Below are 27,022 nucleotides of genomic sequence, written 5' to 3'. Positions count from 1 at the left end.
AAATAATATCTATAAAGCCTAAATCTTTCATATCAAAATTCTTTTAGTAGATTTAATATCAAGATTAGTACCTATTATTAACATGTTATCTACATATAAATAAACAATCACATATGAATTATTTATACATTTTACATATATACATTTATTACTCATTTATTTTAAAATCATTAGTTAATATTAAATTGTCAAACTTTTCATGTCATTGTTCAGGAGCTTATTTTAGACCATACAAAGATTTAACTAGTCTGTAAATTTTATGTTTTTGATTTTTAGTTACAAACCCTTTAAGTTGATTCATGTATATTTCTTCATTTAATTCACCATTTAAGAAAGTGATTTTAACATTTATTTAATGAATTTCTAAATTATACAATGTCGCTATTACTATTAACATTCTAATTGATGTTATTATAGTTATTAATGAATATATGTCAAATAAATCTAGTCCTTCCACTACAAAATTAACGGTCTTTACTGGCGTTTCCAAATCGCCGCCATATGCCAGGGAAGCGTCGGCATTACATATCAACGGCGGTTGGCCTTTAGCTTGCAATTATGGCGTCGAGGAAAGATATAACGGCGCTTCTAGCGGCGGTAATCGAACCGCCAGAAATAATATATTTTTTCCGACGGTTTTATGACCAATTACCAGCCATTCTAAAATACCGAGACAACTCTTTTGTACACGTGTATTTTCTATTACTGACGGTTATAAACAGCAGGCAATACATACTATAAACGGCGCTTTTGAAGAACCGCCACTGAAAAATGTATTAGCGGCACTTAAAAAACTACCGGTAATATATTATATTAACGGCATTTGGATAACCGCCGTTAAATAAGGTATTAGAGGCGCTTAACGATCTACCGGTAATATATAATTTTAACGGCATTTCCTATAAATCGCCGATAAATCAGGAATTAGAGGCGGTTGATTAACCGCCGGTAATACATAACTTTAACGGCATTACTGAAAACTGCTGGTAAATAATTCATTAGTGGCGCTTTAGAAACCGTCGGTAATAAAATTACAATACAGAAAAAAAAAATCCCTATTACTATAATTTTATTACAGTTAACCTGAAATTACTATAAAATTACAGTTAACCTGAAATTAGAACTATGACTACACGCATTTAAAATCCATTGTAGTATTTTTCAATTCCTAGAGGTACAGGGGTACTTTCAATTCCCATCATGTAAGTCACCAATTTATATTGTTTTCTAGTTTTCATTATGTTTTCTTTGTAAAAAATCCAGCTTAAATTGGTTTGCTGAACTTGAAAATTTATTGTCTTGTATACAACATCTAATTGATTATTCAACTATGAAAGACACTTAACTCAAAGGATAAAAAGGCCTAAAACAAATTGGAATGCGTAGAAAGATAAAAGTAAAATACGATAGAAGTTGGGTTCAAAAAATGATCTTTCAGCATTAACAATTTGTTAAAAAATGAAAAAAAAATAAAAAATCAACAAAGACCATTGCTTGATGATGTTCAATAAATTAAACCCAATACCTCTTTAGGATCTCCCAACATCGAGACAATGGCAGTATCAATAGCATCTTGATTCTCCAATCTTGAAGCTCTAGCAGCCATCAGTACAACCATATCCTTGTCAACACCTTTTGCGAAAACCTGTGGCAACATAATAATTTCTTGCAACATAAGTTCTAATGCAATGGAGCTATGCAAGTAAAAAGGATTTTTATAAGAGTACAAAAATGGAACTATGTAAGAGCAGACAGGTATAAGGATTTTTATAGACAGGTATAAGTTCTAGTTTTCTGAAGTGTGACTCTTGCGGTATTTTCTGTCTATATAAGTTTCACATGCATGCAAAAATGATAGAACATTTGAATTATAATCAGTAAAGAAGCAATCAGTTCTGGTAACAAAGACATAATTATCATCTTTACCTTTAGTGTTATAAATGGGGTATTAGGAGCCCGAGAGCAATCTGTGGAACCGTTGTAATCTTGAATCATAACCATTTAAAGACTTAGCCTGGTCATGGCATGAATATCTTCCCTCAAGTGACCTATTCTGTTTCCTTCTCATGTGAAAGAAGTCTTCAGTGTCCAAAACATAGGAGACCTGTCACACACAAATTCCAAAATAACAAACTTGAAAGAACTGACATGTTACTCCTCAACGACATTAAATTCATATATATCAAAACTAATGAGTATGGTAGCTTGATAACCCCAAGGGGTTGGTCTAGTGGTAGCCGAGCCTTGATAAGCTCCTTGGGAAGGGTAGGTCAAGTGTTTGAAAACCCACGAAGCAATGAATTCCTCGGGGCCACCTTCTACCCTCGACTCAACCAGTTGCACATAGGACTTTCCTAGGAGGGCCGGCGTGTGTGACTGGGGGATTAGTCTCACCTGAAGGGTGGGGATACCCACAATAAGCAAAAAAAAAAGTATAGCCGCTTGATACCTTGTATGAATTCACTACAAAGAAATCATGATGCGATGATGTTTGACCAAAGAAATCATGCATTTCCTCTTATCTAATAAATCCAACTTGCATATTTTGTTCTTGTACCACAAGGTTGTAGCTAAAAAAAATTGATCTACCTTAGCTGTTACTACAACATACAATGAAAACATAGATATTTCTCTCAAAGATTTGTTGACAACGCTAAAAAGAAACAAATTTTTGTCTCTATTTGAACAAGGGTGCACTTTAGAGAAGAGATCACAATATGAGAAAATAGTACCTCAACTTTATCATATCCAACTCTTCTGGTTCCAGTCTTAAGGTTGGTAACAAGCACAAATCCCACTGTTGCTGCATGCCCACCAGAATAGCCTACAAAGCACGTGGGTGTGTGTCCATCAGATCAGACCAAGCTAAGCTTTCTAATAAAAGAGGGAAGGAACCACCGATCAAACCTTTGATGAACTGTCGTGTTTCTTCCGCGTTAGATGGCTTTTCTCTGATTATCCCCTTAATATACCACCACCTACAAGTCAATTGAGTTCACAAGTAACATACATCCCAAAAAGTTTCATCCCCACACCCCTCTCCAACATATATATATATATATATAAAACCATGGTGGTGGCGGGGTGTGGGGGAGTTAAAGTTAATGTTCTCAAGGAATACAAAAAAAAACATGGTGGTGTCTTGTGTGTGTGTGTGTGTGTGTGTTGAGGGGGGGGGGTGATGTTCTCAAGGATGTTTACAAAACAATGTGTTCCATTACAGTAAGCTATCTATGATCAAGGATACCAAGGATGCGAGTGTCAGTTATAGATACGTAGCCAAACAACCAACATGGTGACATGAGACGTCCTTAAAAGTTTTATGATAAGAAGAATATTTGTGTCAAAATTGGGAGATGAGAAGACTCCTTCTGACCCTTAGTTGTACACATCTCATGCATGGTACCTACGCTAGTGGGACTCGCCAAGGATATTATAAAATGAAAGAATTTAATATCATGTAATAATGATCATTAATGCATATAATAGTTTCTTGAGCATTAGATCCAACTTTTGCAACATCTAATTTATATTTCTATATTCTCCCTTTGTGTATGTAACATAAATACACTTATTTTAAAATACACAGATACCAATCATTTGCAACTGGTGTGTCATTTGAAAAGAAGGGTATTTGTGCCTTTTGAAGATAAATGTATTTGTGTGGTCCACTTGAAGTGAAAATGTAATGCAATGCTGCTAAAGTTGGGAATGAAGAGGGTATCTGACCTCAACCAACCCGGAAACCCGAGTTGGGCTTGGGTGATCAAAGAGGACATCAAGTAGGGCTTGGTTTGGCTTCCAACCTGTCAAAGTTGCAGTACTACTATAGAACTTATTATAATCCTCCAGATATATGAAAGCATTACACTTTTAAAATTAGTTATTCAACTTGACCATGAATACTGTGTTGCACGTTCACATAGTATGACACTTCATAACTATGGGACACGCCATACCATACGCATGTTATATTCCAATGTTCATACATGTACAATAGCATAAGAGCTGAAAACATATTTCAATAGTGACTGAGTGCGAATGATGTTTTGGATTTCCCTAGCAAGGAGCAGTGCAAGTAAGAATCTCTGTATATTGGCAATTCTCTTCCCAGGCTATTTTTCTATTTTTCTTGTATGATACAAATATCAAAGTTTCTTACAAAATCAGAGGAAAAAAGGTCAATAGAAGTTAAGCAATATTTCACCTCTGTATGAACGAACTCTATGATCAAACATCAAACAGTACCCAGGGCAATTCATTGGCTTAAGTCCAAATTCTTGTTTCTCAACCTGCACAAGATACAAGTATGTTATCGAATCAAAGGAAGCACGATATCAAGGGCCAAAAAAAGGAAACAAAAACTATTTCATTGATGCATCATAGGAGGAGGGGGTGAATAGCTCTCATAGCTGGGCTATTAGATAGATCTAGAAGTTATGCTAGCTCCCACCTGACATGAGCATTAGTTTTCCTGAGGCTATTGCAAATTTGCTGGATGTAGCCAATACCCTTAGACAAAATGCAGCAGCGGGCTATAGACATGTAGTCATGTAACATTTGACAATAGTCAGTTGAGGTCACCATAGAGGATTTAGGTTACTATAGCAGGATATAGCTTCAAATCCAGTTTATTATGATAAGACTACCATACATAACTTGATTGTCACTTCAAGGAGAAAGTACCATTTGAAGAGATTTGCGTTGTCTAACTCGTTTGTATGTGGGGAAAAACCAGTTACTGTGGTTATAGTACCACCTGTTTGTGCTCGTTTCGGTGCTTTTCACATTGGCATTTAGATCCATTCTTTTGCTGATTCAAGAGAAAGATCTCAAAAGATTGTGTCTTGGTGGGAAACTCACTTCTGGATTTCTATCCTACATGTGGAGATATAGAAACTGCTCGCAGGATCCTCTTTATGAGATGCCTCAAAAAATGTGTTTTCGTGTAATAGTATGGTTCAGGTAGGAGTTTTGTAAATGAGAGCAGCTTGTGGGGAAATGAACCACAGATACAACTTTCTGGGTTCTTGGGTTCCAGCATGTCCACACAGGTCAGGTGCAAAGGGATAACGCATTGATTGTTCAATGATTGTAGGTACCAAATCAGGCCAAAACTTGAGCATTATAGATGTGTGGCTGATCTTCTCAGGTATAACAGGGCATGAGGGAGGCTTAGGTGTTATCAAGAGAGCAAATGCTAATATGGGGTGGCATAGCTGTTGCTCTTTGAGAGGCTTCCTCGGCCTCCTTGTACTTTGTTCTTCATTTTTTCATCAAATATATTACACTTATCAAAAAAAAAATATGGGGTGACATAGCCAAATCTTTGGTGAACAAAGCACATGGAATAAAGCAAACTTCTGTGAGAGAAAATAGGTGTTGTCATCCAACATCTATGCTGAACAAAGCACATGGAATAAGGTTTTTTTTTTTTTTTTGGGATAGGTAAATGCTTGATTAGTGGTCAGTGACAGGTAATATGGTTAGTGGTTAGCATGAGAAGTATGGGTTCAAGGGAGTTTGAACCTAGGACGTGGGAACGACTCTCCACACGTCTTACCACTTAGCTAACTGGCACACTGGCACTTTTTATAGCGCATGGAATAAAGTTGAGAAGGTGAGAGTGATAATGAGGAGAAGAGTGTCCTAAAGGCACCAGGGCACAGTATGCTAGGACAAAATTTAAAGATGAAGCTAATAAAGGAGCCTTTAATAATAAATGACCTATTTTGTTGTAATAGCACGATCACATAGTTACGTGGAGAAAAATAGGCGCATAAAAATGGAAAGCAATGAGATTATAAGATTAGGTGAAAGAACTATAAATCAAAAAGTGTTCTTGATAACTAGCATGTAAGAATTTCAACGTGTGTTGAATTGATGCATTTTGTTTGGGCTTGGGTTATGCAGAAAATCTCCCAATATGATCATTTGAAGAGGATGGGAAGAATCTTTTAGTTGGCCGAATGTTGATGAGACACACGGGATGGACCAAGCTCTACCTAAGCTTGGCTCGCAACATAAGTAGTTGGGACAAACACTATGCCACCCGTGATAGGCCTTAACTCGGTCCAAGCCTAGTAAAGATTGGGTATAGTGGGTGAGCATAAACTTCTATCTAAAAGTTAGGCCCAGGTCTGGCCAATTATCTAGCGGGCGTTAAAGCAAACCCAAGCCTGACCAATTATCTAGCGGGCGTTAAAGCAAACCCAGGCCTGACCTGACAGACCAACAAGATGTAGCACAAGCTCATAGAAGGATGGGCCTTGAAGCCTATCACACCAACCCAGCCTATTAACACCCAACAAATTAATGAACATCTAGATCTTACGCATGGCATCCAAATGGCCTAATTAAAATCTTACCTCAAATACAAACATGTTCTCTTTGTAATTTGCAGCATGATCGGAGGTTTCCTAGAGTTGCATATTGTACATGTTTGGTGTCAAAACCTGCCAAAGAGAACAAATGTGAGCGATTCAACTACTCAACATCACAAATTTTGAATGGCTTAGTTAACTAGAAATATAAATTCAACATCTTCATAACCTCTCTCCCTAAATCCCTGAGAAGGATTCCACAATTTATACAATATGTAGTTCATATAATGAATAAAAGAAACAACATGATACTCCCACACTACACTAAAATGGTGCAATATGTGTGTAGCACAAACGCTGCAAAAGAAGACTGAGGAAAATGAAAAGAATGTAAATAAGGACACGACTACCACTCTGTCCAAATAGAATTTTTGCAAAGCTACCACTCCAAATTTCAGTTGGGCACATTTCAGACAGTTTGAATTATAGACTTTGTAGCTTGGTTAAACCTATGATTCAATTGAGCAAATCTTATAAGAGACTTATGGTTTCAAAAATAAACAAAAATACATACAAAATAGACCATCACTTTATCATATATTAAACTATTATATAGTACAGCAATTTTATGACAAAATGTACTAATTACAAATGAATGAAATTTGATGTAACAATTAAGTTCCATTCAGCACAAACATAGGGACCAATCCTGAGATGAACATAAAGGCCTGCTTTCTTAACCAGCTTAATAAACTGAACTAAATCATATCTCCCCTACTAAAAATATTAAAATAGAAGTATCCATATGGGCAAAACTTCAACAAACAAAAATAATGCAGGAAACAAGATTATCAGAGATACCCATTTGTGAAAAATTCCAGAAAAAACAAAAAAAAATGCATAAAACAATAAAACAATAAAAACAGAGGTGGGTACCCCATTGACCAAAAACTTAAAAGAAAAATTGCAGAAAACAAGAAGATTAGAGATACGCACTTGCGAAATATTCTAGAAAAATAAAAAATTGCATAAAACCATTCAAGTGCTTTACTAGAAATAATTTAAATAATAGTTAAAGAAGTCTATAAGGCATCATAAGCTAGCATTGCACAAGACAGTGGAATCATTGCTTTAGTCTCCCACCAAACCAATAATAGATTTTAATGTTTCATTCCTGTTCAGTTCATCTTCACGATGTATTATGGAGTTTTTTATTCTTCATGATGGGTATACTAAAAAAATTTGTAGGTAAGTCCTATGGTTTTTCTCCCTTGATTTCTTTCCATGTATTAGCTTTATATTGGTTTGAGATTGGATATAATTATGGTGCTATATATGTGCAGATACTTTTGTCCACTGGAGTTGCAATATCCACTGCCCTGGCGACCTCTTTGCCACTAAATGGAAACTGTGCAGTAGGTCTATTTTGCTGATTTATGTAACATAAAAATTCCACATTTTTTTTCATGGGTGTTTACTTGAATTGACTTCCTTTGTAAAATTCAGATGCACTGAAGCATTTGGTTGTCTAGCTAAAGAAACTCTTTCTTCTATAAGTTGAATCTATGTAGTTTGTGCCTCATAAATTGCCATACATTTTGTGAATGCAAATGCTTTTACTTATTGAAAGGATCACCAAATGGTTTGCAGATTGGTAAAACAAAGGTTTTCTTAAGGGCTGGTCAGATGGCAGAGTTATATGCACAAAGAGCAGAGGTGCTTAGCATTGCATTATCATTGTCCAGTCTTAAAAATGCCTTATCTTACAGCACTATAACCTACATATCAATCAAGAAGGCATGGAAGAAAGCTTGTTCAACAACAAATGTTGTTACTTCACATGTGTTCATTTATGAGACCTATGTGTACAGTAACATAAAGTTATAAACAGAAAATAGTAAATCCATGTCAATATTTTGTATGAAAAATATCACTCATAAAGAAGCAAAGACCCTTAAAAGAGAGGAATCATCTAGATCTAGTTCTAGGGAACACTAAGGTATAAGCATTCAAAACAAAGTGCTCCTATTATAAGCTAAGGTTATTTGGGTGGGAACACATTAAGGAACAATAAGTTGGTGAATTTCAAGACCATGGAAAGGAAAACCAGCACCCAGCCATCTTATGAGAAACCCACAACTTAAATTTAAAATCCTTTCATGTGGGCTTACCTAGCATATGTTACATGGCAACCTCAAAATTGGTGGTGTATCCATATCAGATACGATTGTTTACAATGGGCTAATTTAATTAATATGTTATGTACCTTATATAACAATGCCATGATAGATCAAACAAAATATCTGTACACATGAAGCTGATGAAAAGTTACCCAGACATTGCAACAACATAAGCCAATTAGATCATTCATTCATTGAAAATCTAACAATGGTACAAAGCACCCTCAAACTTCAATGAGTGGATATCAACTTTGGAGCATACCTCAATTTAGCATTCATTGTCGCGCACCTTTTACACAACTATGTTTTGCTTAATTCATCATATTTCATTGATGAGAAAAGAAAAAACATTAGAAGTTCATCTAAACCAATATATAAGCACAAATATACATGTCAATCAAATTTAACACTCAAACCCATATATAATTAGGGTCTAACCTTTCTTGAGAAAAAGCTTTGAAGTAGATAGCTTGAAAGAATGGCCTTTGTACATGTCATCCTTCCGTGCTCTTGTGCACATTTGAGATACCCGTGTGTTTTTAAAATGTGTCCTATCTCTTGACCTTTACTATTATTAAAATAGAAACGTAAAGACCTACTAAAACTCAATAAAACCCATGAAGGCAGCATTATTGGTTTTGATCCTGCATATGAGTCCGTTATTCTGAAGGTATTGTGTATTTCAGAACATGGACCTCCTTCATAGATTTATGATATACTAAACTACTGAAAGTGTTTGTGTACTAACAATTTAAGAATATATTGTTATTAGGGTGCTGTTAATTTGTGTCCGGTACACGTTAAGGTGTATTAAATACACCTCCAAAATTTATGTTAGGAGCGGATGGAATTTGGATTTTCTACTTGTGGATTGGCATACACTATGTCAAAAAAGCCCATATTTGACGGTCTTAAAACAACAAAGAAGTCTAATCTGAAAAAGGAGATTTAGAATATATATGCTATGCTGATGATTATAAAACTAATAGTAAAGAAAGTAGAACAGAGTGGCTCATCAGCAACACAAACAAGATGTTGGCCAGCTTGAGCTAGGTGAAAGAGGGGTACTTACCTCAAGAAGTGGTCGGTCATGTTCAGCCTTAGGAAGAACAGATGAGAGTGATCATACGCACTAATGCCGCATCACCCTGCACAAGGAATGAGACATTATTTTTCTAATTGTACAAGAGAATTATTGGCTAGCATATTATTGTCAAACTTTCAGCTTAATTTGGGTTAAAAAAACAGCACCAGGTTCATTTTATCGATATGGGACGATGGACTATCCTATGTTGCTATCAATCTTGTTCAATGTAATGGTCTTCTTATGAGTGAACTACAATCAGATTTGTGTGCTCTTCTTTACAGGTTTGTCTTGTAGTGGAGATAGCTTTGCCAAGGAAGGCAGCATTATTGGTTTTGATCCTGCATATGAACGCCATTGTTGGAACCTAGAGTAACAAAACCACAACAAAAAGAGAACGCATTATCTGGCTGCAATTTTTTACAGATCTAACAATAAACAGAGATGACAGCTTACATACATCTCCTTTAATACTATTGTACGGTTATTTGTTGCAAAAAATATGCTCAAACGAAAGGCATGAATCTACATATTCATTCACCACGGAACTTATGATACATAGATAAGTTGACTTGAGAATATCATGTTGGTTAAGTACACAAATATTAGCAAAAGATTAAAGAATACCAAAGCATTGCTTGATGTATAACTAAGAGTACATAAGGTAAAGCAAAGGAGCAAGACCTGCAATGAAACATTGTGAAAGTCATTAATGTATTTATATGATTAAAATCAATAAAATTTTATTTAGAGTTCTATTTGAAACCAATAAAACATAAAAACAGGAAAATGTAGAATTCTTGTTACCTTGGAGAATTGGCGTTTATCTCTCACAGAAATGTATAAGGTAGGAAAAACTGGATGGGCAAAATAACAAAAAGCATATAAACTAATACCTGGCTGTAATTGGACCGTATAGGTTCTAGTTCGGCTGTTGGAGGAGCTGCTTCTATTTCAGCCAAAGAAGAATAACCAAGATAGATGGCAGCCCATCACAGAAAAGCCCAAATATCCTGCTTGAATATTTTGCAACCCTAAAGATTAAACAAAACATATTGGCCTGCCCACACACCACCCCATTAAAGATTAAACAAAACACAGCACATTTAATCATATAATACTAACTGAGCAACTAATAATTAAGAACAACACTTTATAATTATAAGTGCAAAAAAAATAGACCTAAAGAGATGAATTGGCTACAAAGAGAGTAGCCGAAGCCATGTTGTTGATTGGTGATATGTGAGAACAGCAGCAACAAGAGTGAGTTTGAAGCAATACAAAATATATGATGAGATTATGGATAACTTTGTGGATAAATGAATAGTTGTGGTCTTCACTCCCTCACACTACATATATCCTCTACTCTTCGTCCTCTTACCTTACAATTCCTTTGTTCATGATTGTATTGGACATGGGCCAAGTGTGTCACTGTTTCCATGTGTGGATAAGAAAAAATAAAACCCCAATAAAATCTACTACACATATAATCATGTATATATGTAATTTTTTTTTTAAAAAAAAGAAGAAATTGGATATGTTGCCTATCTTTGCTTGGCATTTTCTGACCCTCACTGACCAAGACTCTATAAGGGATTATTCGGAGTGTCCAAAATGCATGTTGTTAATCTTGAAATGGAATCTACCTCTAGATGTCCTTCACACCACTAGCCTCACAAATAATCTGAACCAACTTGAAGGTTAGACACATGGGGGATATAATCTGAAATTAGCATGATATTTTTTTTTAGAGTAGTTCACATAGTTTTTTTTCACTATGAATGAGAGAAAAACAGGCAAACTATACTAATACGCATGGGTTACACTATGCAACACCTGCTCATTTTGACTGACTGCACTACACAGGGTGCGCTACAAAAGGAAATAGAACTAGCAACAGAAAGCTAGCACTACTGAGCCAACAATGGCGGTGGAGTTTCAACAATTGGAAATAAGTTCTAGTTGAATTTAAAGTTCAACTGTTACCAAAAAATTGAATTCAAAACAGAAAGCACTACTGAGCCATGTGTAATGAGCTCACGACCTTATAAGCATAATACAAGGGAAATTTTCTGTCTTGACACTATTGTGCTTAGTGTCAACATGCATTCAAAACAGAAAGTTCTCGTCATATAGAAAGCAATAAAGTTGGAATGAATGGGGAAAGAGATTTTCGTACTGTCAGCAATACTAGTGAGTTGGGATTTGTCTTGGAATATTGGAGGAAGCTTGTATATCCCTAAAGCTTGTAAAGACCTAAATTTAGGCGCTAAACAACAGAAGAGACTCTAAATTGGGTCTCACTGTTGAAATTACCAAGTCAAAAGTAATAGGACAATAGTATTTTAATTATATCAAATACTATATGAATTTAGGTTCGGCGTTATGTTGCTTAATGATTTAGCAAAAATTATTCTTATGTGAGCATAAGGAGGACCATATGCAGCAAATGGATTGCTTCAGTAAATAAATTTAAACACCAACTTTCTTGTCAACTTTCTTGTTGTGAAATAGACTTTGGAGCACTTTTCCAAGGACTTCGGAGTTAAAGTAGCCCATGCATATAAGCATATCAAGCATTAATGATGGAATTGAGCATACTAGAAGTAAGAAAATGTCTATCAATTTGTTAAGACCTAACTTAACATTATCTTTTCTATTAGAGAAAATTAATTGTATTCAATACACAAAAGAAGGACAAGGATAACTATAATAACCATTCAACTAAAGCCAACCAAGATTATTCAGAATTACATTAAGAAGTTCTATTGCAAATTTGTTTCTTTTTAGAAAGAAATTAAACATATTATGGTCAAACCATTACTATATTTTCCAAACCATTACAACAAATGTAAATGAACAAACAGAGTTGAAGTAGTAAGAGAAGGAATGAATAAGCAAGTAATACCAATAAACTATCCTAGCATTATAAATGTTCTAAACTATCATACTTGGATACTTCAAAGTTATAGTTACCTCTTAAAAGCCTTGTACTATCAATAGTTAACAACAGAAATTCCAGCTCCAACAGTCATCCGGGCTTCGGACCACCCTTTTCCCTCCTCCTTTATCCGGGCTTGGGACCGGCAATGTAAAATATATAATTTTACATTGGCGGAGTTAAAAAGGGGTTAGCTAACAAAAAAATAGTTATAAAAGAAATCATAAAATATATGTAGGTAAAAAAGTCTATGTAGTGATCCATTTCATGCAAACAACTTGCACACATAAAGGATAAGAATGCCATACCTACTGATTTGCTAAATCTTCCAGTCCATTTCATCTATTTAGGCTAGTAATGGACACAATCCTAATTTTTAATATTTACAGACCATTATCATAAGTTTTTCATAAGTAAGCAAACTAACAAAATCATAAGTTTATCTCAAAAAGAAAGTATCATACACCATCATCCAAAACACAAAATTCACTTAATAAAACTAATAAAGTTAACTAATTTAGAAGTTTTTCTAACAAAAGAACGCATCAAATCAATCATCTGGCAACTGTGTCGATGAGTTCGGTGGAGTTGGGAACGTACAGCCCAGTGGAGTAGGGAACGTGTCACCAAACTACAATAAACATATCAAATTATCAGATATGTTATGTTTATATATCTAAAAATTAAATAAATATAAATTTTTTACTTACACATCGTGACAGGTTCATAACCATCTGTGTGAGATTATCAGACTCATCCTCTGAAGGGTCCATCTAAGACATGCAATAAACAAAAAAGTTAGCACACAATAAATTATATGAAAAATAAATTAAATAATTAGTAGTCATTTCTATCCAAATAAGCATACCAATTAACATTCTAAACTTTGATTGATTGTGGAACCCTTACAAACAACAAATCATGAGTATAGTTTTTAATCTTCAATGTCAGTATTGTCTGAACCATCAACAGAATTGATTGTACGTGGGGGTTGTTCAAATAACAATTGAGAAGGTGCATCGAGAGTAATTCCTGGTACATCATCTCTAACCCAAATGACATCACCATCATCACCTTGTTTAATGACATTTCTATCTTGACAAACACCAAATGGCTGAGGTTCCCATATATCCTCTTCTTCATCAATATTCACCACACTCATGTCATACAAGTCTCTAGGTTTAGCCTTCACAACAACATGCCAATCTGATTCTATAGGATCTTCTACATAGAATACTTGTTGTGTTTGTGCAGCTAAGACATATGGTTCATCTCTCGATTGTAATAATAGTCGATTGAAATTCACAAGTGTGAACCCATGCTCATCAACCCTTATTCATCTACCCATAACAGTAACATCAACCCAATCGCACTTAAACAGTATAAACTTAAGACTTGGAGAATACGTCAACTCAATAATGTTTGTTAAACGTCCGTAGTATGTTACATTTCCTGTTACGGGTCTTTGATCTCTACTACTTGCATAACTTGTAGTGGATGCAGTAACTGCAATCCCACTATTTTGACATTTACAACCTTTCTCCTTGTCTGAAATACAAAATCTAAATCCGTTCAAAACATACCCCTTATACCTCTTCGTCATATTTTGTGGACCTAAGCTTAGGCTCGTAATATCATCTGATACGATATTTTTCGATTTCCTCAACAATTGCACCTATTAGTAACCAAAGAGGATCAATATTATTACATTATTGAAAATAATATAATATAGTTGTAATTGCACTTTGAATCATCTCACTTACATGATTCTTGAACCAACTAGTAAATTGTTTATTCTGTAACTTCTGCAAGTCATGAGCACGTGTGTGTGGCAATTGCATCATAATCGATCGCATGAGTTGTCTGTTTAACCATTAAGTATTACACATGTTAGATTGTAGAATATGTTACATTTGTATATAATGTTAATTGTGCCGTAAAAATATCAACTTACTCTATGTAATTGGTAACTTTGTCATTGTTGATCAATATGTAACTATGTGCTTGTTCCCTTTCCAATTCACTTAAATGAAATGGCACTATACTTCCGATCGTGGAATAGTCGTAATTCCTAAGTGGCCGATTCAACCTTGTCTCAATATTATGTAGATATCTCGAACAAAATGCCAGACATTCCTCAGCCAAGTACCCTTCAGCTATTGACCCTTCCGGTTGAGCTCTATTACGTACATAAGACTTAAGTCTGTACAAATACCTATATCAAAAAAAAAATATGTGACTTAATTCATTGGTAGGACGGCGAGAAAATGTATTAAACTCGTAAATAATGTGCACCTTTCAATGGGATACATCCATTGATATTGAACATGTCCACCCAATCTTGCTTCTTCGGCCAAGTGGATTGGCAGATGCACCATAATATCAAAGAATGCAGGCGGGAAGATTCGTTCTAAACTACATAGTGTCAATATAATACGTTCTTCCAGTCGATGTAGTTCCTGAACATGACATATCTTGAAACATAATTCACGAAAGAAACTACTCAATTCAATGATTACGGCAATGACATTCTTGGACAGTGATCGTCTGACCGCCAATGGCAATAATTGTTGCATTAAGACATGTGAGTCATGACTCTTCAAACCAGTTATTTTACGCTCTTTTACATTAACACATCTGGCGATATTGGAAGAATAACCATCTGGGACCTTAATATTCTTCAGTACCTTACAAAACAACTCTTTTTCACGTTTGTCTATTGAAAAACATGCAGTTGGAAGATATACCTTATTTGTTGAAGACACTATTTGTGGGTGAAGTGTGTTCCTTACGCCCATTTCTACCAAGTCTAGACGAGCCTTTAAGTTGTCTTTCGACTTGCCTTCTATATTTAACAACGTACCAATTACATTATCACACACATTCTTCTCAATATGCATCACGTCCAGATTGTGTCTTAATAAATTAGTACTCCAGTATGGTCATTTGAATAATATGCTCAACTTCTTCCAATTAAATGGCATGATGTCCTCTCTTGCTTGTCTTTGTCGTTTTCTCGCAGTGTGTTTTCCATACTTGAATACAATTCCATCCAACAGGTTTACAATGTCATATCCAGCCACATAGTTTGGTCGGGACCTATTTTCTATCATACCATCGAATGATTTCTTATCTCTTCGAAACCTGTGTTGCAGTGGTAAAAATTTACGATGTCCCATGTAACAATGGTTTTTTCCTTTTCGCAAATAACGACTGCATGTGTCTTTATTGCAAATCGGACATGCAAGTTTTCTTTTTGTACTCCAACCTGATAGCATCGCATACCCAGGAAAGTCACTAATCGTCCATAGCAAACCTGCACGCATCTGAAATGTCTCATTTCTTGATGCGTCATATGTCATTAATCCACTTTCCCATAATTCTTTCAATTCTTCCACCAAAGGCCTCATATATACATCTATGTTGTTTCTAGGACCAGTAGGACCAGGGATTAATATGGACAAAATCATGTTTGACTGTTTCATACACATCCATGGGGGTAAGTTATATGGAATCAATATCACAGGCTATGTGCTGTGACTAATGCTCATAGTTCTGAACAGATTGAAATCGTCACTAGCCAACCCAAGTCTAACATTACGAACATCTAAAGCGAATGACGGATTGCAATTATCAAAATGGCTCCATGCTATTGAGTCTGCTGGATGCCTTAAAAGACCATTCTTGGTTCGACACTCGTCATGCCACCTCATGTCAGAAGCTGTCTTTGATGACATAAAAAGTCTTTGCAGCCTTAGTTTTAATGGAAAATAACGTAGTATCTTAGCTAGACTTTTTTTCCTTTTCCCTCTCGATTGATCTTCGTCCATTTTCCATCTAGAAGCACCACATGTGTCACAAACTTGTTTCTCGCTAGTCTCTCTCCAATATATCATGCAATCATTGGGGCACGCATGTATCTTATTATAGTCAAGACCTAAATCTGAGATAATCTTTTTTGTCTGACTGAAATTTTCTGGCAACGTCGACCCATTCGGGAGCACCTCCCTCAACAAGTCAAGCAACATTGTAAATGACTTATTGCTCCATCCACTAAGGCACTTGATGTGAAATAGTTTAACTATGAACGATAATTTGTTGAATTTTGTACAACCAGGATACAACTCTTTCTCCATATCGTTTATCAACTTGTAAAATTTCTCAATTTCTACGTTTACCTCGCTATTTGGTATTTCTATACGATTACCAGTTACATTACATTCTGCATTTGGCATTCTGAAAATATCATCCAATAGATCTCCCATTCCATCCCCACTTTCATTTCTCATTGCATTGTTTGATCGATCATATGAATCTGAATTCTGACCTCTAGATGATGACGACTCAGTATCTTCACCGTGGAATAACCATCTAGTGTTATTCTTGTCGAACCCGTAACAGATCATATGGTCATATGCATTTTGTTTGTTCTGGTAGTACACGTTATTGCATTTAGAACATGGACACTTCAACTTCTCGTCAACAGTGGCTCCACGTTCAAAAGCAAACTGAATGAATCTTTTTACCCCTTCGATATATTCTTGACTAATCCTAACACATTCAACAAGTTCATGCGAACAATACATCAACATTACAATATGGTGACATCAAATCAATCATGATATGATATATCAACATACCTCGACTTTCGAATCCAACTCTTATCCATTGTCCGTAAAAGAAATTGACACTGAAACACAGAAACAAAAAATTCATAAAAAAAAATGGGGTAAGATCGAATGTATTAAGTTTCATGTGTAGTGTGACTCCATCCATGTATGTACGGTATGTTCTTTCTATTTATTTATTATAAAAAATTATATATATTTTGTTCTTATCTTCTAACCATAAGTAAAGTGTATGATTCAACATGATCAAAAGGTTTTTAGGAAAAAAATTGACAAGAAGTTAAAGAAAATGGTACGTCAGTTATTTTTTATTAGTCTCTTACAGAAGATTGCGATTAACAGTCTGTTTGAATTGAGAAAAAAGAAGAGAAGATAAAATATGCAACTTTCCCTTCCTTTCTCCTGTTTGGATTGTTAAGTGGGGAGAGAAGAGAAGAAAAGTGGGGGGAAGAGAATGAAAAAATGTAAAATTTGATTCTCTCCAAAAGTGGAGAGACGAGAAGGGAAGAGAAGAGAATGAAGTTTTACATTCCAATTTTGTCTTAATTATTTTTAAAATTTTCAAAAATAGGTAATATTGGCAAGCCATCCATAAGGTTATTTGCAAGCCATCCGACAGGCCATCCAATAGGCCATCCAATAGGCCATCCGACAGGCCATCCGACAGGCCATCCGACATGCCATTAGGCAAGTCATCCGACAGGCCATTGGACAGGCCATTTGGTAGGCCATCCGACATGCCACATTGGACAAGCCATTAGGCAGGCCATCCAACAGGCCATTTAGCAGGCCATCCGACATGTCATTGGACAGGCCATCTGACAAGTCATTGGCTATGCTTTATAAGCAATCAATAGGGCACAGAAGTGTAATAAAATATGAAGTTAATATATATTCTAGATTTATCGAGTAAATCTAGAATTAAGAGAAATAAGATTACAATCTATCCAAAAAAAAATAGAGAGAAATAAGTTTTACAATCTGATTAGGTGCTTACATAAAGTTATCCTTCTTTGATCCACTATTGCATAATCTACACTTTCATCTAATGGGGCAGTAGGTTTATCAATCTTGTTAACCCTCCAAATTTAATTTCAATAACTCAAATTACCAGACAAATAAGAAAATTCCAACCCTCAAGAAATAGATCCAAGTTTACGCTATAACATAAACTAGTAAACAATAATATAAGATTTCGTGTTGAGACATTCCTCAATACAAGTTGGGTATCTTTAAATATCAAATTACTAGAAACAGAACAAAACCCATAAAACTTAACCCTTAATTATTAATCAAAAATCAAAAAATTTCTCCATAAATTTCTTAAAACCTGTATAAGCATACCCAATTCAAGATTCTACACAAAACCCAGCATCCAAGTAACAATTTTACCAAAGAAATGCATAGTTCTATAAAGAAAAAGGAACAAAAACTTCAAAATTCATGAAAAAAAAACTAGTTCAATAATACCCACTAGAAGTTGGGTATCTATAAATATCAAATTACCAAGAACAGAATAAATCCCATAAAACTTAACCCTTAATTGTTGCTACCCCACACTCTATTGATCAAAGATGCAAAGTAAGGCGAATCAAAATATCGCATTGAATTCTATTGCATTTAAAACATGATATCAAATGGAATATTCATCAAAGTCATGATACACTGCCTACATTGGAGTATACTGATAAGCATAGATTTATTTCCTTGAGATACAAGTTTAAAAATCAATGATTCTCTATGCATTGCCACTTCAGCGTAGTGTCCAATGCAGGTAGTCCATCATCTTCCTATTCATAATCTATTTATTGTTTTAGAGTGTCTAAATGGCACATCGAAAACTAAATAAGTCTTTTGTCGATCTTGCATTTCTCTCCTAAATTTGAGCAAACTCTCTCAAACTGTACATTTTTTAAATTGGTCACATTTTATACATTGTCTTGGGCACCATAACACCATTTATTTTTAAATGATCAGAATACACACATTTTCAACTTGTTGAGTAAAAGGACGATTCTATCTACTGATTGACATAAATAATCAAAATCTCCTTATTTTACGATCAATTGAATGTGATGTTAACAATACATCAAAAATATTTAAAATAATCATTATAGTTGTTAGAGATAGTTATTTGAAGTTATAATGATGTACAAAAGATATGCTAGAAGTCTGTGATATTGGACTAATTTTTAAAACGAATGGAACACGATCAATTTATTTTTATTTTTATTGTAATATCCCCGAAATACTCCATTAATGATATCCAAGACATGCAATTCCATTAAAAGAATGTGACCTTCATGATTGGAGTCCAATGGTCCCTATGTACTTCCATTTCTATAATCTTTTCTTCCTTGAACACATCATCAAATATTTCATCTCTATTAATGGTGTTCTTGTACTAAGGGTTTTATTATCTCCCAAATAAACTAAACATGCATTTAAAAAAAAAAAAAAAATTAAAACATGCAAATTGATCACTATATTTCTACAGGATTTGATAAATTTAATATTTATTTTTCTCTAATAATTTGTTAGAATATTTTGGATGATTGAAATCATAAATCCTCTCCTCGCAAGAGCAAGAGTCCAACCTCTCCACAGAAGAGCAAAAAATCTTTCCACGCAAAAGTAGGATTTTGGAGTTTTTCACCAAAAAGTAAAAATCTCTCTATGTAAGAACAAAAATGTCAATGAACTCTATCCAAACGTTTGCTAGCTCCGCACAAGAGCAGAAGTTGTCAATAAGCTCTATCCAAATACAATGTAAGTCATCAAAGGAAAAATAAATCAACCAACCAATTTCTACAAAAAATTAGAAGGAAAATTCACACACCTAATTGAATTCAAATGTATCCCATAAAATATTCAACTCTTAAAAATCTACATCAATTTTGTTACAAAATACTGAAGTAAATCATACTTGTGGACATAGTTCTATTAAGAAAAAAATTCATAGTTCTATAAAGAAAAAGAACAAAAACTCCAACATTCATGAAAAAAATAACATTCAAGAAGTAAATGAGATTTATCAAAATAAATGATATTTAAAAAACAAAACCTTCACAAACCTCAAATTTGCAGAGCCTTGGTAAAAAAACAGCAACGAGTTGAGCTACTACGTCTTTTGTAGCGATGAAAATTATAACAAAAACGAAGAGGGTATGAGAAGCAGAGATTGAGAGTTAGGGTGAGAGAGTGAAATAGAGAGAGTGCGATATAGACAGAGAGAGAGTGCGAGAGGAAGATGGAATGAAACAGAGGGTGAAATAGAGAGAGTGCGATAGGAAGATGGAATGGTGTAAGAGGGAGAGAGGAAATAAAATCGAAGCTTGGCGCCAAAAATAATTGGTGATTCGTCGTCGATTTCGCAAAAAACGCCACTGATTTCATCTTTTTGGCAGCGGTTTGCAGCAAAAATGCCTCTAATAGAAACTCTCTATTAGCAAACTCTTTGGCTGATTTACATATGAATTGGGTGACGTTAGCAAAAGTTGGTGTGGTGATAGAAACTCTTTTGTTTTACTCTATTTAAATGAGTTGAGATTCAACTCTATGTAAGGTTGTCAACGGATGCTTATCGGATCGGATGCAATAATATCTGAATCCAAATTCAGATTCGAATCTGACGGATATTCTAAAATTCTATCCGAATTCAAATCCGATTATCCTATCAGATATAACATAATATCCTATTCAAATTCGAATTATTTGTATATAAAAAAAAAAAAACATAACTTTTCCTTATTCAATTAATTTTTCATTATTAAAAATAATTATTATATTATTTATATAATAAATAAATAAAATAAAATAATATATATTATAGTATTTATATAAAAAATTAATCAAATAAAATAATATATATTATATATTACTTCGAATCGGATATTATTATATATTATATATTACTCCGAATTTGAATTCGATATCAAAAAATTTCTGATAATATTCGATTTTTCGAATTTTCAACTATCCATTGACACCTCTAAGTTTATGAACATCTAAACTGAGTCAGGTTTTCAAGTGTATTTAATCAACATGAAATTTTACACAGTTTTTAAACTCGAGAGCTTGAATCGAATCAAATGTCCAACTACTTCTAAGGATAAAAAATTTGCAAGTCTACTTAGATGAAATAAATAAATATATTTAACATATAAGTATTTTTAAGATACATCTAGATGTATCTCGACCGAGTCATCCTAAAAAATGAACCACATTGAGTCAAAAACTCAACCAATTTAATCGACTATATATGATATTTTTTAGGAGATCTCCTAAAAAATATCATATATAGTCGATTAAATTGGTTGAGTTTTTTACCCAATGGGGCTCTTTTTTTAGGATGACTCGGTCGAGATGAGGAGTTGAGTCAGTTGATCTGCCGAGTTAATCGATGTTATATCGTTTTTATGCATAAAAAATTAATCGAATTAAGTAACGACATTTTTATAAACACGCCGATATTCGTATGGTATTACCAGCGGTTTAATAAAATAATGTCGTTGTTTCATGTGTATTAGCGGCACATAATAATCGACGTTATATCGTTTTCATGCATTAAAAATTAATCGAATTAATTAACGACGTTTTTATAAACACACTGTTATTCGTATGGTATTACCAGCGGTCTAATAAACAATGCCGTTGTTTCCTATGTATTAACGGCACATAATAACCGCCGTTAAATCATTTGTAATAAATTTAAAAATTCATCAAATTAATTAACGGCGTTTCGATAGAAACGCCGTTATTTATATTGTATTACCCGCGGTTCTATAGAAACCGCCGTTGTTTCCTATGTATTAACGGCACATAATAACCGCCGTTAAAACATTTGTTATACATTTAAAAATTCATCGAATTAATTTACGACGTTTCAATAGAAACGCCGTTATTTATATTATATTACCCGCGGTTCTATAGAAACTGCCGTTGTTTCCTATGTATTAACGGCATATAATAACCGTCGTTAAATCATTTGTTATACATTTAAAAATTCAGCGAATTAATTAACGACATTTCGGTAGAAACGCCGTTATTTATATTGTATTCCCCGCGGTTCTATAGAAACCGCCGTTGTTTCCTATGTATTAACGGCACATAATAACCACCGTTAAATCATTTGTTATACTTTTAAAAATTCATCGAATTAATTAACGGCGTTTCTATAGAAATGCCGTTATTTGTATGGTATTCCCAGCGATTTACTGGAAAACGCCGGTGTTGGTCAACAATTAGAGGCGATTTGTATAAAACGCTGTTAACATTCCGCCGCAAAAAAATGCCATTTTTGTAGTGTTCCTTTTATAATTTTATCCGATATTTTCCCAATTTTATCGACTTTTGCCGATTTTGTTTTTCTAAGCTCTCTCTTTTGAGTAGCTTTTTCTTGCCGAATTATTACCGAACTCCGACTTTTGTCACTATGGAAGGAAGAAAAATGTTTTTCATGCATTGTCGACCGGGTGTTAGTTTACTCGTGAAACTCGTCCGAGTCATCTCACAGTGTGGTTGCCGAGTCTAGAAAATAAAACCAGATTTGGAAACACATGATGCCACAAGTGTAAATAAGTTGAAACTTAAGTCCAAAACTCAAAACCATTCCCAATATAAATGAAACCCTAAAAAAACCCTAATCCGAAAAACCCTAAAAAGGGGACGAAGAGATCGAAACACAGAGTCGCATTTCTCCTCGCAGTCTCGCCAGCGATCATGGTTTCAGGTTCAGGAATTTGCGCTCGAAGAGTGGTGGTTGACGCTCGCCACCACATGCTTGGCCGATTAGCCTCCATTATAGCTAAGGAGCTCCTCAATGGGCAGAAAGTTGTGGTGGTTCGATGCGAAGAGATCTGTCTTTCAGGTGGTTTGGTTCGACAGAAGATGAAGTATCTTCGATTCTTGAGGAAGAGAATGAACACCAAACCCTCTCATGGTCCAATCCATTTCCGTGCTCCTGCTAAGATTCTCTGGAGAACCATCCGAGGGTGGGTTATTCAATTGAATCCCCAACCTTATTTTTTTTTTGGATCGATTTAGTGTTTTTTAATCTAATTGTGTTTATTTAGGATGATTCCTCATAAGACGAAGCGTGGAGCGGCGGCTCTTGGTCGGTTGAAGGCTTATGAGGGGGTTCCACCTCCTTATGACAAGATTAAGAGGATGGTCATCCCTGATGCTCTCAAGTCAGATACTTTTTTTTTTTTAAGTTTTTTTTTTTTTTTTCTTTAATGGGTTGGTTTTATCTTACTGTGTTTCTATGTTATTAAGAAATTTGAATTTGAAATATGGTTTTGTTTTTATAATTGTTAGGGTTTTGAGGCTTCAGCCTGGACATAAATATTGTTTGCTGGGCAAGCTTTCGTCCGAGGTTGGATGGAACCATTATGACACCATCAAGGTGAGATTTTGCTACTTGGTTTTTGTTGGTTTGCTTTGTTTTAGTTCTAATACCCACTTGGCAGATTTTGAAAATTGTGATCGATTTGTTGTATCTATATATAAGCGGAATTGATTTTTATGAATTTAAATGTTTGTCATCTACGTAAAATGAGCATCTACTAATACTGTTTATAACAGAAAAATTATGTAGATATGGATATATATATAACTATTAAATTCATATAAATCTGTTTGTAAGGATTTGACTCATAAGTTTGACCTCCACGGATGAGGTGATGAGATGGGAAATGGAGTTTAAAAGCCGCTTTCTCTTTAGTGGTATCCAAGATGTATTACTTAGAGTTGGTGGGTATGAGGTTTTCTTGGATTTCAATTATTCAATACGTTCAGTTTAACTTACTGTGTAAACAGTGAGTGAGAAAAAAAATATTTATGGGTATTTAGTTTCTACTTGTTAGCTAAATAAGTAGGAAATAAGCCTGATACTGCTAGTAGAATTGACATGGTTCATTTCCTTTTATTTCTATCCTCCAAAGCTCATTAACTGTATTATGGATCCTATAGAATTTAAGTTAATTAACATGTTTCCTTATGTTACTAAATGAACAAAATAAATCTACAAGAACATTGCATATATTGCTTTTGTTGTATTGAGATTACTGCTTCCCGTAGACACTTGCATCGGTATAAGTAGCCAAAATAAACTATTGAATGAGCTATAAGATTATAGGGGGATTTGTTGTTAGGAATGCCAATGCTTGTACACATAGTAACACCAAGGGCATTTTTTGTTCTAAAAAAACGTGTCTTGGCAATTAAAACGATAAAAAACACATTTTCTGTATGTAAAAGTTGGGCTTATTTTAGAAATGTCTCATTTTTTACGTTTTAAACATGTAATGTTTTTTTAATATAAAAATAAACTAAAACTAAATACTTTCTTTGTAGCCTTATGGATTGCTTGTGATTTTATTTATGACTGTTGTTTAATGTTGGATTTGATACATAATAGAATTTGGTGATTTATAAATGTAGCAATATGGGATTTGATGATTTTAATTTTATATATATATATATATATGATCGATGAGTAAACTTTTTTAGCATCACAACATATATAAATATATAATTATATTCGAGCACATGTTATGTTGAAAACATATAATAATTAAAATGTGGGTTTTTTTTGTTTAGGTTTTTAGTAAATAGGAAACTAATTGCACATAGTTCTTCTTGGAAATCCTCCATAAGTGATTACCAGGATTTTATCTGTGCATAAAGTGAACAAGAAAACCTCTCTGCTTGAGTCTTCTCCTCAAATCGAATGGAGATGTGCTCCAATGTTGATGGCTTATATGCATCTTTATTTTGTCAATCAAACACAAGTTGTAGTGTATAAATAGTTGTTCTTGCGCATAGATCTCCTTGGAAATCCTCAAAAAGTGATTTCCAGGATTTTATTTTTTGTGCATAAAGTTAATCAGAAAACCTCTCTGCTTGAGTCTTCTCCTCAAATCAAATGGAGATGAGCTCCAATGTTGATGGCTTATATGCATCTTTAATTTGTCAATCAAACACAACTTGCAGTGTATTAATAGTTGTTCTTGCACATAGATCTCCTTGGAAATCCTCAAAAAGTGATTTCCAGGATTTTATTTGTTGTGCATAAAGTTAATCAGAAAACCTCTCTGCTTGAGTCTTCTCCCCAAAGAAAATGGAGAGGTACTCCAATGTCGATGGCTTATATTCATTTTATCTATCAAATGCAAAACTTGTATTCTTTGTCTTGCTATGTTATTATGTTGACATTATTTAGGAAGAAAGTTAACCGATCTCTACATATTTATTCACTGAAAATTGGGGAAGTGTTCAAAAAAGATTTAACTGTTTTTCTAGGTTCAAACCCCTTGAACCCATGTCCTAGGTGGTAAGACTTTTGGAGGTTGTTTCTATGTTATAGGTTCAAGCCCCTTGAACCCATATTTCTTATGTTTACTATTAACAATATTCCTGTATAACCAAGCATTTACTTATTAAAAAAAAAGATCAACTGTTTTTCTGTTTCTGAAAGCTTATGAGAGTTCATGTTTGATTTCGGACCAGCAAGAGAAATACATTTGACTTGTTTTGTAACATAATTCAATTATCTATCTTTTACTTTGTTGAAAAAAAAGTTCCCACTCTGCGCTCTAACCCTTCTAATAGCAGACTCATGTCGTATTACTTGTGATACTTATCACTATTTCCAAGTACTCTTAATCATCTTTAAGAATATTATTAGGCCGTCTTGAAATTAATTAGCAACCTTGCAAGAAAAAATCATTACTAAAACATATTTCCTTTGGTGTGAGTGGTTCTCTTATTATTTGTCATTTGATTGTTCAACAGGAACTTGAGAAGAAGAGAAAGGAGAGGGCCCTGGTCTCATATGAGAGGAAGAAGCAGCTGATGAAGCTGAGAGCCAAGGCTGAGAAGACTGCTGAGGAGCAGCTCGGCCCACATCTAGATGTCCTTGCCCCCGTTAAGTACTAAATCTTAGCCAAAAAAAAAGAACGTTAGTTATCATAAGAAATGACAATTTTGCATAGATTCGCTTTCTTAGTTCTATTGAATTATTTCTTAGTCTTGTCACTGTTTCCTTTCTTTCTATTTGTCTGCAAGAGACTCAGAAGAGCTACATCATGTTATTGTGTGCTAGTTTTTATTTTTGGTTTTTTGGGTACCTATATCACTTCTCTAAATTGTCTCTGTTTCTCAATAAGCATCAATCCGCGCATTGTGACAATTAATTATGTCACTAACAAACTCGATTTATTAGGATCTTTCAATGGGTGTTCAGTAATTTGCCTCACCTGGTTTTGGTTCCATGAGTTCATAACAGAAATTACTGAAATGCCATTATCTTCCACCTGCCAAAAACCTTTCAGTTTATTTTTTATTTTTTTTCTTCTAGTCCATTGTCTTCAATTGTAAAATTTTGTATCCTCCTCGACCTCAAGAGTGTTTAACTCTATTTCATCCAACATTGAAACCTTGAGAAAAAAGTTGGCACATGGGTAGGTTGAAATCTGATAGGTTTTTTTTGGAAGAAAAATCAAGTGTTCTTTGCAGAGGTTAAATATGAGGGCCTTTTGGCCATTATTTGTACTCATGGAAAACCAATGTCAAGGGCTCATGGAGTTTTTTTTTCCCTCTGAATTATGTGCAAATGTACCCCATGGAAACTGATAAAAACAGATACTAAATCTTATCCCTTAGATTTGGGACTGGCTGAAGGAGATTTAAACATGCCGTGGTTGCTTATCGAATGAAACCTTTCTAATTGTAGACCGAAATTCACTTTTATTGGTATCCATAATTTTGCTATTTTGTGATGAAAAATTTGCTCTCGGGAAATCTTTTGCAAAATTGGTTTTTTGGTGTTTGGTTGATAACTTGATATTCCAAAGTGCAAAGTG

The 27,022-nt window shown here is 34.3% G+C and overlaps 2 protein-coding genes and 1 long non-coding RNA gene across 3 annotated transcripts; 1 reads left to right on the top strand and 2 right to left on the bottom strand.

Annotated features, from left to right (window-relative positions):
* Positions 1-1,379: 1,379 nt before the first annotated feature.
* Positions 1,380-3,051, bottom strand: LOC147396706 (uncharacterized). Its single transcript, XR_015181204.1, has 4 exons — positions 2,908-3,051; positions 2,733-2,824; positions 1,927-2,104; positions 1,380-1,645 (listed from the first exon to the last, which is right to left on the bottom strand). It is a non-coding gene; the product is annotated as an uncharacterized LOC147396706 (long non-coding RNA).
* A 6,794-nt stretch (positions 3,052-9,845) lies between these two features.
* On the bottom strand, positions 9,846-17,197 carry LOC147396705 (uncharacterized). The gene is made up of 13 exons (XM_086450160.1): positions 17,169-17,197; positions 16,125-17,079; positions 15,814-16,004; positions 15,565-15,672; positions 14,824-15,444; positions 14,483-14,707; positions 14,292-14,391; positions 13,873-14,203; positions 13,499-13,752; positions 13,239-13,301; positions 10,215-10,271; positions 10,048-10,112; positions 9,846-9,954 (listed from the first exon to the last, which is right to left on the bottom strand). Exons 1-13 carry the CDS (start codon positions 17,195-17,197, stop codon positions 9,846-9,848), a joined length of 3,108 nt encoding a protein of 1,035 aa, XP_086306286.1.
* A 5,597-nt stretch (positions 17,198-22,794) lies between these two features.
* Positions 22,795-26,290, top strand: LOC147396704 (large ribosomal subunit protein uL13w-like). The gene is made up of 4 exons (XM_086451756.1): positions 22,795-23,149; positions 23,231-23,347; positions 23,475-23,562; positions 25,953-26,290. Exons 1-4 carry the CDS (start codon positions 22,878-22,880, stop codon positions 26,094-26,096), a joined length of 621 nt encoding a protein of 206 aa, XP_086307882.1. The 5' UTR covers positions 22,795-22,877; the 3' UTR covers positions 26,097-26,290.
* The last annotated feature ends 732 nt before the right edge of the window (positions 26,291-27,022 follow it).

Source organism: Akebia trifoliata, chromosome 8, assembly GCF_017979445.1.
Source record: "Akebia trifoliata isolate Shusen 1 chromosome 8, ASM1797944v1, whole genome shotgun sequence".
In the NCBI taxonomy this organism is placed as follows: domain Eukaryota; kingdom Viridiplantae; phylum Streptophyta; class Magnoliopsida; order Ranunculales; family Lardizabalaceae; genus Akebia; species Akebia trifoliata.
The sequence above is the reverse complement of the archived record's forward strand: the minus strand, read 5'-3'. Positions and strand labels throughout refer to the sequence as shown.

Excerpts from the sequence above, each read along its gene's own strand:
- LOC147396705 (XM_086450160.1), bottom strand. The coding sequence starts at position 17,197 with ATGGATAAGAGTTGGATTCGAAAGTCGAG. Across the intron at positions 16,005-16,124 it reads TCGCTTTAGATGTTCGTAAT|TCAAACATGATTTTGTCCAT; the intron begins GTTAGACTTGGG and ends TGTATGAAACAG. Across the intron at positions 15,673-15,813 it reads ACGATTAGTGACTTTCCTGG|GTTTCGAAGAGATAAGAAAT; the intron begins GTATGCGATGCT and ends ACTGCAACACAG.
- LOC147396704 (XM_086451756.1), top strand. The coding sequence starts at position 22,878 with ATGGTTTCAGGTTCAGGAATTTGCGCTCGAAGAGTGGTGGTTGACGCT. Across the intron at positions 23,150-23,230 it reads CTCTGGAGAACCATCCGAGG|GATGATTCCTCATAAGACGA; the intron begins GTGGGTTATTCA and ends GTGTTTATTTAG. Across the intron at positions 23,563-25,952 it reads ACCATTATGACACCATCAAG|GAACTTGAGAAGAAGAGAAA; the intron begins GTGAGATTTTGC and ends ATTGTTCAACAG.